At 40.6% G+C, this 12,974-nt stretch overlaps 1 protein-coding gene across 1 annotated transcript in view; it reads right to left on the reverse strand.

Moving 5' to 3' along the window:
- Positions 1-216: 216 nt before the first annotated feature.
- LOC119894306 (transcriptional enhancer factor TEF-3-like) overlaps positions 217-12,974 on the reverse strand; it is a 29,150-nt gene continuing 16,392 nt past the window's right edge. The window contains exons 3-11 of the mRNA XM_038706985.1: positions 12,875-12,946; positions 11,383-11,517; positions 10,752-10,795; positions 10,464-10,525; positions 10,136-10,266; positions 9,032-9,205; positions 5,089-5,229; positions 3,285-3,437; positions 217-1,187 (exon numbers count right to left, since the gene is read on the reverse strand). Of these exons, the coding sequence (XP_038562913.1) occupies positions 1,074-1,187; positions 3,285-3,437; positions 5,089-5,229; positions 9,032-9,205; positions 10,136-10,266; positions 10,464-10,525; positions 10,752-10,795; positions 11,383-11,484 (921 nt within the window). The 5' untranslated portion in view covers positions 11,485-11,517; positions 12,875-12,946 and the 3' untranslated portion in view covers positions 217-1,073. The remainder of the gene's footprint in view (positions 1,188-3,284; positions 3,438-5,088; positions 5,230-9,031; positions 9,206-10,135; positions 10,267-10,463; positions 10,526-10,751; positions 10,796-11,382; positions 11,518-12,874; positions 12,947-12,974) is intronic.

Below are 12,974 nucleotides of genomic sequence, written 5' to 3' on the forward strand. Positions count from 1 at the left end.
TTGCATTTTTAAAAAGATTTTTTTTAAAATGCATTTTATGTATTATATCTAGCCATGGAAAGCTATAACCTCCTTAATGTAACCTGAAGATGTGCTAAGACGTTTGCCAGTTCCAGTGTGACCCATCATATAGGATAAAACCCCACGCATGTGATGAGTACGCCACATATTAAAGTCACTTGCAAAACGTTGTACAGAATGCAAAAAACTCAGCAATAGAGTTCTGTAAGAAACACTTGTATTTTCATCTGACACCTCAGGGCAAGTTACAGACAACCTCTGTAATCAGCTTACAGATCTAAATCTGTTTCAAGTTAGCAGTGTTATTATGTGCCTTTTTGTTGTAGTCAGATCATTTTCAACCAAAAACAGTAAGACAATACAAGACATATTTAACATTAAACATCAAACAAAGTGAATACAATAGCTCTTTTAAATCATTTTAGCCTCTTATCCTCATAACTCTGTTTAGAGGAGATGATGTGGCACTGTACATAATTACTCAAATGCTCAAAAAACACAAAAGATTGGCATCAAAAACAGTGATATTTTATGGATGTGCAAAGGAGGGATTCTCAGTCTACTTTCGTTATTTTTCCCCATTGTTATTTATATTTAAGTCACTAGGTGGCTCCCTGAGGCAGCCAAACTCCTCTGTAGCAAACATCCCCCTGCACATGCATGTGTGTAAAAGAAACTAAATCAAAAACAAGCACTAGTAAAATGAGATAAAAAAACACCACCAATGACAACTTTCTCATGCAGGTCTTGTTGGCTAGGTTTGGCTCCTTTGGTATAGAGACCACAGTGTATCATGGTCCTCTTCTTCTTTTTTTTTTTCTTACTTTCACATAAAAGGCTTTTTCAGCTTCCACAATCCCAAATCCACCTCCTCCTCAGCAGTAGTTGTGCTCTTGGGCATGCTGATAAAACAAGTGTTTCTCTGGGCTCCTGACCGAGTTGTATGGTTTCAGCTTTAAGCTTACAGAGGAAGTAGTCCATTGTTTAGTGTTGTTGCTTACTGAGGTGCTACAATGGGTCAAGAACAGGTAAGTTCCAATTGTGTGACTGTGTCAGTCTTTGACTAGCCTGTAAATATGATGCTGTGCGCCGTGCTCACTGGTGGACACCTCGAAGACATAGGCTATGCACAGGAGGGTTTCCAGCGTGTCCCTGTTTGTCACCACCTGTGGATAAACACAAACGATTTTGTTAAGCCATGCTGTGAAGGATACGTCCTAATGTTTTTACTAATAAAATTTAATGTATTCACTTCTTCTAGTTTGCAGAGAAGTTTCAAATCCTTCTGCAATGTGGAGAAGCCTTGGACAATAAGGCTTCTCCATAAGCAATAAGTAGTTTTAAATATTAAAAAAATGTATATTCAGTCATGTGGAAAGAAAAAGTGACACATTTTGCACACTGCTGCTATGTAGTTCTTGTCGGGGATCGGCCTTTATCACGGTGGCAATGGACGACGTAACTGATCAATAATTAAAATCCTAATTATCAATCTAACACTAACAAGTTAGTTAAAAAGAGGGTTCACTGGACCACACTAGGGGATATAATAACAATAATAATAGTTTCATCTTGTACACATCCCATTGTTTACCACTCTGTAGTTTTGGTAGAACTTTATGTATGTTCATACATGCCTTTAAAATTGTATTCAAATGTTAAGAACAGTGAAAATCATGCAAAAATAATTTGTTTCTTTCAAATATACTGACAGTAGCATATGGTTCAGTTTTTGATTTTTTTTTGCTCTTAAACATAATGCAGCTACTTTTTAACAGTAGTCTTCTTATACAGCATGATCTTTAACTTTTTTAATTATTTTTGCTCTTAAACGATCACTGTATGATCATACTTTCACATAGGCCTACTCGTTCACTATGTTTATATGACCATACCGAGCATTATGAGACACTATCTAACCCTAACAAATCTATGTATATAAGGAATTGACAATGACAACAAAACGATTAACACTTAAGAAACACTGAAATAGGAGACAGAAATGTACTTACTGTACAATGAATAAATGATACATGATCTCTCTGGTTTTTCTATATGCAAGACTAATTTGTATCTGCAAATATACAGCAGAAGTGTGACAATGCAACAAGCAAAAACAAGCACACAACTTTATCAGTTCATTATGCTCAATTGTGTTGCATTGAACACAGCACTTGATACATGAGGCATATTGATCCATTGTGCTCGGCCTTGCAATGTGGAATCTGGGGTCCACGCATCTGTTGTCTTTATGTGTGCATATCTGTGTGTGTGCACATTTGTTAATGAGTTGTTCATGGTTAATATGAACTAAATCAGTCCATTGAGAAACCTAATGACATGCTGCTGTAGTCGTCAGTGTGGGCTCAATATGGTCATTGTCCCTTGGCAAGTAGGAATGCAGCTGCCAATGGAAGGGACACCGATGTCTTTGAACCCTGGTGTTGAGGACCACTTTGTTACTATGGTAATACACTATTCTATTCGCTTCCCTCTCAGCGGACGCAGCGAGGGGGCACATGGACTCGTTCAGAAAAGTCTAACTTACAGTGGAATGGCCAATTCTTCAAGAAACAATTAAAAAATGCTGTTCACAGGCAGTGAAAAATTGCTACCAGCTGTTAAAGATCTGTCACGGTTACCCATAGGAAATATTACCGCACAATCATATTAATTTAGAAACACAACAGTTTTCCTGTTTCACATCCTTTATGGGATTCCTGCAAAAATCATTTTGAAAGTGAGCAAGTATCTGCACACATGTTGAACGTCTATGTGGCCCTGTGTGCTACTGCCTTAAATGGTGTGAATGGAACTACATGAATGATGAAGGACAATGAGTTCCAATGCATGAAAGTGTTCCAGACAATCATATTATGCAGACTCATATCCAAATAAAATTTAAGTCAGGATAAGCTGTCTATGCCTCTTTATACTGTCTACACCATAAGCAGAATTTCCTGAGCATGGCCAACGCAACACAGCTCATACAGTCAAGTTTTGATGAGAGGCAGCTGCCTTCACCTAAATATTCAGCTTATAGGTAAAAGAGTGGTATTGATCTCATAACTCTCCACAAGAAAGTGTATTTTCCAAACTATCAAACTATTCATTTTATATTATATATAACAGAATACCTGAAAATATTATTTAATCTTATTTTATCTATATAATACCAGAACATGCATGCAAACAGATTAAAGCACTAAAATCTCCAGCCTCCATAAACACATGTTTTGTATATCCCTGATTCATGTGGGCACCTGTAGGATAGTGAAGTTCTCCAGTACACTGTTCATCATGTACTTCTCCGGCAGGTGTTTAAGCTTGTGGATGAAGTTGATCATGTATTCACATAAAGGGGAACGGTGGATTCGAAACACGTAGCGCCCATTCTCAAAACGTGCATACTCCGTCTAGGGAAAACAGATACAATACAATAAAAGCATGCAGTCCAATATATGAGAACATATACCATGTGTAAAGAGAATTTAAAACACATTTAAAGGATGAAATGTGAAATCTACTGTAAAAAAATCCCCAATAAGAATATATATTCAACTGAAACTCAATTGGATACATTGGATGTGAACATCTATGTGATAAGCTATAATATGTGTAATATAATATACCTAATGCAGCATATGGCATGCCGGATATGACAATAAACATATTTCTTGTGACAACCGTAATCAAATGATGAAGCCATTAAATATAATTATGTGGCCTACTGAGGCAGATGGCTCTACCTAGGGATGTGTATGTGTTTATATTGTACAATCCATCAGCAGTGCGTGGGGGCAGGGCCACTATTGTGTCTAGTTAACGGGAAGTATAACAGTTAGTCATGCTGGGGAGATTTGTGAATCACGTCAGTTTCCTGACCACAGATCATTGGTAATTGACTGGAATCCATCTCCACCAGTAGCAGTTATTCACTCCCTAGATGATAATAGTGGTTTCTGACGTGGTCAGGACCTCTTAATGCTGAAATATTACCATAGTTTATCATTTAAGTAATCAGTCGTGCAAACTTCGTGAGCTGTCATTTGCTGTTGATAATCCCAAAATATTGGATTTTCGGCCAAATGTAGGCAAGTACACAAAATGAAGGTTAAAAAAATATATAGGCAAATAACACACCATAAGGTCACTGTCTATATTTATAATGGTTTAATTCTACTGAAACCTCAAGAGACCTAAACAGCATTGTCTGTTACTGACTTAGCTTTGAAGTTTAAAATCTTTTCAGGAAACTATTACAGTAAAACACTGTCATCTAAACCCCCCAAAACATTGCTGAAGGAGGTGTGATACATGTTCTGCAGTCCTGAGGAGTTTCTGCGAAGCTTTCCATCTGCTGTGAAGTGATTTAGGTATAGTGGTTACTGTAAGAATTGCAGATCATGTGAAGCCAAAAAATACTTTACCACTTTACAAAGTCATTAAGAAAAGAACAGCTATAAAATGATGATACATTTGTCACAAAATGTCTCAAGTGACTCTTTGTAATATGGGAATTTGATCCTTCAATGGAAGTCAAAGAAGTCTCGAAGAGCTGTATCAGTAAATTATTTTTGAGCTGTTCATGTGTGCGGGGAGCCAGCAGGAAGTCAGCAACCTCAGGTTTAGAAGGACCGTAATAAGCACACTCCACGGGTCCAAAAATGTGGAATCCTGCAGTAGCCTGACAAACTGTTTTTAGTATATTCATCTGTTGACCAGCTTTAATTGGAATGAACAGGGTGCCATCTTGGAACATGGTATCCAGTTCTCTTAATATATTCATGATACAGTCCCAACAAGCTCGGCCAACTGGATATTTATGACTGCATCTTTGACATCTTAAAGAATAACTTCATCCAGACTTATCTGTCTTGCCCTACCAACTAGTGTTGACAGCATGCTTTATGTACACCCTGTGGAGTGGTGATATAGCCGGGCACTATGGTACTAAATCACATCTGGGTGTGGTTACAAGTACAACAGATTAGAACTGACCACACCCAGCACTGATGTAAGGTGTGGTCGGAGGATTCTTGATAACCCCAAATATCCTTGTCTTACCTCCACTTTCTCCACCACCTGCTTGCCAAAGGAGCAGACTTTGGTGGATGAGGTGATAATCATGTTCTCTGAGCTCTCATACTGACTGGAAACACCATAGAAGAAGCTGCTGTCATCCTGCAGGTTAACACTAAGGTCTGCCTAAAGGGAAGAAATAGAAAACATGTCAGGATTGGATATGCTGCCCTTCCTTTACGGGAGATGTGTGCTACAGTACACACTACCCTGCTCCACACTGAGTATCTAAAATCTCAAGGATATACAGTACCAGCTCCATAATCTATAACAAAAAAAAAAATCAGTTCTCCTTTTCTGCTCACAGATATGGATATCAACGAACATGTGTGTCAGTCTGACAAAGACACATCAGCAAGAGTGTTATGGCTCAACAAAGCTTGAGAGTGATTCTCTGTAAAGCCAAGAGGCATCCAATTGCCAGATCCTTGTTAACCCAGTATAACGCTGTCAAATCCAGCCTTAAGATTCCCAAGATGCTGTGTATCTCGTGTGTGTGTGTGTGTGCGCGCATTGTTGTAAGACGATAATACAGAAGAACAACAACAGAAATACAGAACTGGAATTTTTCTGATCTAACGCATTCAGAAGGATGTCACAGCCTTTGGTTTTGCCCATGGTGGGAGCCCAAGTTACTTTTATTACTAAACATGATATTCAAATCCAGTAAACAAAATCTTTCACTATTTTTGCAAAAAAGAAACAAGGCAACATCTATTTTGTTGTCAGTCACGTAGCAACAACTGAAACTAATAAAAAGACATTTGTGCTGTCAACTATGACCTCACAAGTTCAATGTAAAGGCAACGCAGAGTCAAGTTTCATAATCCTTGATGCAGATTCACCCATCTCTGATCCTCCCACTGGTTTAAGTTTGAACTGAAGCAAGTATAATCTGATTTTGGATCAGACTGAGGTGCCATCTTCTCTGTTAGACAGCTGGGCTGTTTTACCTTTTCCCCTGTCGGGCTCTTGTCTCCTAATGGGCCATTGAGACACCGCTCAGCCTCCGCTCATCTCTTCATCACCCCGTTCATCTTCATCCCTCGCTCATGTAATTCCTCTATTTGTCTTCATCCCTGGGGCCTAGTGACCCTCCCCGAACCGCCATTCCCTGCTTCCCTAACAGCCTGCGAGGGAATTCATCCAATTACAATCAGCAGCTTGCAATTGGCTGATTAGATCATGGTAGGCAGGCTGGCTGTGTAACAATTTAGCAGAGCCAGCTCAAATCAGATTCCCTCGGCACTTCAAAGGCGTGAGACAATCCGTTAGGACAGGGCCACGGGCGCTGGGGGTTGAGGAGGAAGGAGGAGAGAGGGGCAGGGCAGCCAGCGGCCGACAGAGGGGTTTGCTAGAAATTCAATCTAGAATGCCATAGCTTTGGAGGTGGGCCAGCCGCCTGTCACCATCACCATGCCAACCTTCGCCTCAGCACACCCCCGAGTCATGACCTACCACGTGGCTGTGTCACTGCAGCAACATCAAATAGGCTCTTCCCATCTTTTACGATGGCGTAAATAAAGTTATCGTATTTTCAGATGTGTCGAGGATTTCATTTTGCTTATTTTCATGGCCAAGAGCATCTTTGCTGTTTTTTCCCAGTATGGGTGTTGAAATGCCCAGCTGTTTTGCAGCATTTCTGTGTTTTGTCATGGATGCCTTGAGAATTGGAGGACCCCCTTGGGATACGATAAGATGAACAGACTCAGAAGGAACAGTGTTACAAGCTTGTTTTCCTCTAGCAGGGAGTAGCATATCATAACTGTTGACCCCATTGACTATGACATGAATCAAAAGAGTAATATTTCACTGATGAATAACGTGTTGGTAACATGCCACCATTTTTCATGCCATCCCTATCTCTTGTTTATACTGTCTGTGTCCCTATTTCTATCTGTTGCTCTTTATTGCTGTCGTGCTCTGTTTTTCTTTGATATATGGCGGGACTACTCATCCCCTCCTTCACCTCACGCCACAATCAAATGCCATGGCTTGACCAGCTGCTCCTTTCAAGGCCTGTTGAAGACCACTTCCAAAATGGTGTCACTCACAAATGCCTTTTATCTCTCCACAATAAATAATGTTGCAGTCAAACACGTGAGAAGGGTAATGTCAAACATAGAAAGCCATCTGGTGTCATGAGATTGTAAGGCAGCACTTTGAACTTGACATTCACAGTATTTAGCACTTTAAACCGAAGCAGTTAAAGCTATAATATACAGTATATTTGCTTTGTAAGTCACCAGTCACCTCCACGCAACATATTTTTTAACAAAGTGGATCAGAGGATGATGGCAGTCATCTTTCACAATGTTCCACATTGGTGAAGATGATGCTTTGACATTTGGCAGGTTGGCAGGTTGGAATGCACCAACCTGCTCCCATAGGAGAGGGAAAAAATTACATTGCACCTTATGTGTGTACTGGTGTGTATGCTCCACACAGTAGACGGTCCCAGAGCCTGTCCATTGACTCTTTGAGCACTCAAAAATAAATATGGCAGCATGTTCAGAGGAACATCTTTTGGGGGAGATTCATTCATCCCTTTGTTTTTTTTTTTTTTGTTTTTTGGCGTTTCCGTTTATTTGATAGTGACCATACAGAAAGACAGGGGAAAAGGCATGCAGCAAAGGACCTGGACCGGAATCGAAACCTGGGCTGCTGCAGTAAGAACTCAGCAAATCAGACTGATACATGGTGCCTGCTCCATCAGGCGAGATACCTAGGCGCCCCATATTTTTACAGTCCTATATGTCTTGATTGTTAATTTCCTTATGTGCAAAGGATTAAAATTTTATGTTTTATTTTGAATGCCAAAGTGACGTCCATCCATCATTACATACAGATTTTTAAACCACAAGCGAAGGTTGTGGACATATTAAAGTCACATTAAAAGTCACTTTAGTAAAGAGTGAATGTATGTGTAGATGTTAGGTGCCCTGAGGGTGGGTTTGTAAGTGTGTACGTGTTGTACGTGAGACAAAAACTAAAGGTCTTATCCTGAGGTAAGGCGAGGTGGCCAGACGAGCTGAGATTAACAAAATGGACATGTCCACTTACACGGCCATACTCCCTTTCTATCTGTGGCTCTCTCTCTCAATCTCTTTCTTATGCCCATTTTCAGGTTGTCAGTTTGCATATTTGCATACATTTTTTTCAATGATACACATTCTCCTCCATCTGTCTTCATTCCTTAGCCTGCATCTTAAGTTGACTCTGCCACCATGCTTTACTCTCTCATATCTCTCTGGGTGTTGTGTGTTTATGTGCATTTGTATTTTGGGGGGGCAGGCTTATCTATAAATACATATGGGGGGAGGGGGGGGGGGGCACAAGGGTTGGACTCTCTAATAGCGCAGAGACAGGTGCCTGGGCTCACATTTCCCTGGTGAAAGATCAGACCTGCCACTCTCTTCAAGGCTGCTGTCACACACACACACACACACACACACACACCAGACACATACATATACACCAGCGAATAATGCATGCAGCGCAGCATTGCCTTCTTTGCTGGCATATAAACCACCAGTCAGGTCATGGGAGCAATGACTTTCCATTCATTTTAGCTTTAAATCACACTTAAGTTCCTTTAACTCCAATGCTTAAGCTATCTCAACACAGTTAACACCGCAAGGCCATTAACAGCCAACAGGTGCTACAAAACATTAACAATAGAATTCACTGTACTCTCACTTCACCTTCATAACTTGGGGGTGATTATATGCTCTGAGGATGTATAAAACATACCACACAGAGTGTTGGACTGAACTTTACATAGTTACTTTAAAATGGGTTTCATTTGATATCATTTAAAATAAATTAAATGGAACTTAGAGGAAGTGTAAGGGAAGTGAAAGGGAACGAACAGGATTGGATTTGACTAAACTGTATTTCTCTAAAAAGATTTTTTAAAATGTTTTACCCAGAATTTGACGAGAAAGAAAGCGTTGTGTGGCCCCTTGTCAAACAGCTCCTTCAATCCTCCTTTCCTCTCTGGGAACTTGTCATAGATCTGTCTGATGTCCACCGACTCCAGATAGGGGTCACTGTAGCTCGGGTTGGACTGGCCGATGTGCACAAACAGGTGCTTGTTAAACTGGAGAGACAAAAGTGCATTTCAGGAGATGAACAGGGCCAAAGAAGACAAGTGTTCAGTTAGCTAAATTGCCAGTGACGCCAAGTGCACCGAGCACCAGGACATATGTCACATTGGGCCTGCTGTTCCACTGAATCATATTTATTGTAAAACCTGACAAAAAGGTCCCAACTTTATCTTTCCACTTGCACGGTTCATCATCATGATATGTTCTGGTGTGTCCATTTTTTGTGCGCTAATACAGATTCCTCTGTGATCTTTGTGAGTTGCTGTCATACCCTTACATACATAAACCCACCAAAGTAATAAAGACTGATGTGACATCTATTTCCTGAGATATTATGTGAAATAATATGTTAGTATTCTTATATTCACACTGCTGGATTTCACTGCATAGTGCAACTTTTTAATATTTAAATTTTGAATATTTGAATCACTGATCACGCTAACTACTACATTCTTCATCTGTTTTATTTCAAACAGCTCTGTACTAAAGTCTGTAGTATCTGTGGTCTGTGAGCATTTTTCCCCAAAAGAACTATCCAACAACAAGGGTTTAGAATAGCAGTAGTGTAAGACATTTTCTTATCTACCAACAAACTGACATATATTGTTAATAATCAGCAAATAAAGAGTAGCAAACCACTAATTAAGTAATACAAATTGTTGCCACAAGCAATCACAAGCCCTCTCTAAAATCATGACTACGCACTTTTGAGAAAATAAAATGGTGAAAAAAGCAAAAAACTCTGAACAAGACATTGTGACTAAAGTCAGTATTGGTCTGAAGCACCTGTCAATAGAATTTGTGGTATACAAGAACTCTGAAGTAATCAAAAAACTTAATAGATACAATAAACTTTTGCATGGAGAGTAAAAACCATTTTGGGGTATGGATAAGACCAGTTATCTCCTGTCCTGTCTACTCACAGCCTCTGGGTCCTGAGGTTGCTCCAGGAAGGCGGAGAACTCCAGCATTCGCAGCTTGGAGCTGGCAATACTTCTACCCTGCCAGGGGGGGGCACTTGGAGACATTGGCAGCCCTGCTGTGCTTTCACAACCTGCAGATGAGAGGGCATTGAGTGCGTAAATATGTGGTTTAAGTGAAACAATGTAAAAACCTAAAATGAAAATGCAGCAATATTGCAACAATTTATCTGAGCATTATGCAAGTTCTTCATCACGAGCTGGGTTGTCTCATCACTTTGCCGGCATGACAGCCTTCTGTCAACACAGCAGAGGGGAAAAGAGCACCCACCTGTTATGGGGGCCGGGCCGGACGCTTGCATGGCGTAACTCTGCTGGGAGAAGGGCTTAATGCTGGAGAGACGAGACAGACAAGAGAGGGAGAGGCATGTTATGCACCGTCTAGGCCTCATGACCCCATCTCACATACTAATTGGACCGTCTGACCTCTAAAGACGCCGGGGGAAGAGTGGTATGCTGAATCCCTGACTGAAATTTATCTGATGGTTATTAAGCTACTCACATGAGAAATTACTGATGGATATTGTAGCACTACAGAGTAGAAAGAATGGCTACTCACTCCTCATGGCCTCCTTGCTGTCCTGGAAAAGTCCCGTGCCAAAACTGGGAAAAACAAAAGAGCAAACTATATTACACAGTTCCACCTTGACACCAATTCTCACACATGATTTGTGTTGTGTTCATCCTTCATTTAAAAAAAGAAGCACAGATGTGAGAAGTGTGGTCCAGTTTTCAGCCAAATTAAAATTAAAAAATAAATAAAAATCAAGCTTAATGTGTCAAATCAAAAGATGAAGCTCAATCGATCTCAAAGTGTCATGTATTTTTGACACACCTGGAATAAATAAAACACTATAAATACCTCTTGTGAACTTTAACTCTTAAGTAACTTATTCACAAAAGTTAAAAGATGTCATATCATCAGTGGCCAAACTACAGGGTCATAAATCTAAAATGTGCAAAATTGCTAAGGGAAGCAGTCTCGTATGGATGTCAAATTCAGACAAACTGAATTTACAAAGAGGAAGTGATTGACATGTATCAGTATAAAAAGAAAAATCAATCGGCAAACTAAAGACGCTGGGATGATATTGAAGGTTGAAGGTATTTTAACAAAACAAATGTGGCAATTGCTTTTCAGGTTAGTCTGAATAAGATAGTGTAGGGGAAAACTATGGTCAGGGACTCACCCCACCAGCAGTGGGGTAAGCCGGTCTAGACAGGGCCTGGAGAGCCATCTTGTTCTGGAAAGCCGTGGGTGAGATGATCTGTGCTGAGGACATGGTTGCCATACTCTGCAGGGCCTTGTCTTTGGCAGCCTGGTCCTATGGAGAGGGACAGAGAGCGTGAGTGGGACAGTTACGCAAAGGCAGAGGACTCATCAGACTCCATTTAAGTCGGCACCCCACTTCACCAGTAACACAAGCAAAGCCCTAAAAGGGGAAATGAAAGGCTGAGGCCAGCTTGCATCATCTGTGAATCGCTGCCAGGCAGAGGGCTGAAGAGAAGGTGATATTACAGTCAAGGGCCTTTGGGTCAAGAGTTAAGTTTATTGCTTTGGCAGGGGCAAGTCAGTGATGACAACTAGCTTCTGTTGGAGGTCATACTGTAAGACAAGGCAAGGCAACAGGGTCATATGTTAATATGCTAATAATTGTATCAATATTGCTAAATGCTAATGCCGTTAAAATAGTTTAATATAGCTAGATAGCTAAAAAGTTGTCTTTCCTGTGCTATACTGTAAAGTGATACACCTCTTGTTTTTGAATCCACTCCTTCAGCAGTTTCCAAACCACAGAGGACTACAAGCACTTGCCGCCCCAGCCCTAATGGGCAAGGCCACACAGTGCATTCTTCTTCCCAGAACTGGCTAACACAAGGGCATAGCTGAAATATGGGGGGTACATGTGGTAGGCATCTCAGTTACACCAAAGACGTATTTAAAAAGGCCTGTCACAGGGGCCAACCCTGTGACCAATGCCGGGCCCTGCCAGCTGAACCCTCATGGCTGCCGCCCAAGGTGAAGGAGAGTCCTGTTGCCTACTGTGACTGCGAGTATGCGGGTGTATGTGGATGAGAAATGCAAACTGAGAAAGTACTGGGGGGACATGGATGTGCAAGCTCTCAGCGTCCCACACAGGAAAACTTTTATTGAGGTACTTATCAAATGTAATACCTGGAAGGAATAATGCAGGGATTCATTAGTTTCCTGACAATTTGGTTTGGTTCATTTTGTTCATAATTGTGCACACTAAGCCTTTCATCGAAATGCATGAGCAATGAAAATTGCCAATTGTTTGTCCCTTTGTGTTAATGGAATGTGAATACATGGCAGTGCAAGGGCCATGGATGTTGAACTACCTTTAACTAAACATGAAACTTCATTATAAGAGGGAGTAATATCAGGTAATAATGTTTCACCCTTTTTCAATCTGCTGCTGCTCAACTTGATTGAAATCCTGATAACCATGGTCTGATTATGATCTGAAAACCTGTATGATTCAGTCTCAAATAGAATAAAATAAAAACATATGAGCAACATACTAATCTCAGCATACTTAACTCAGCTATGACAATTCTGTTCTCTGGCAGCGTGCAAAGTTGTTTAGCTAAACATCAAACAAAAGCAACACTTCTAAAATATTTAACAATATAGAAAAAAAAAGTGTGAAAATGACTCACGTAGCGTACCTTCAGCTTCACCTGGATCTCCCTGGCCTTCCGTCGAGCTAGGACCTGGATGTGACTAGATACCTGAAAGACAACAACAGACAACACAACA

Source organism: Micropterus salmoides, unplaced genomic scaffold, assembly GCF_014851395.1.
Source record: "Micropterus salmoides isolate LMB-PRFRI ecotype aquatic unplaced genomic scaffold, ASM1485139v1 Ms_hic_scaffold_8, whole genome shotgun sequence".
Lineage (NCBI taxonomy): Eukaryota > Metazoa > Chordata > Actinopteri > Centrarchiformes > Centrarchidae > Micropterus > Micropterus salmoides.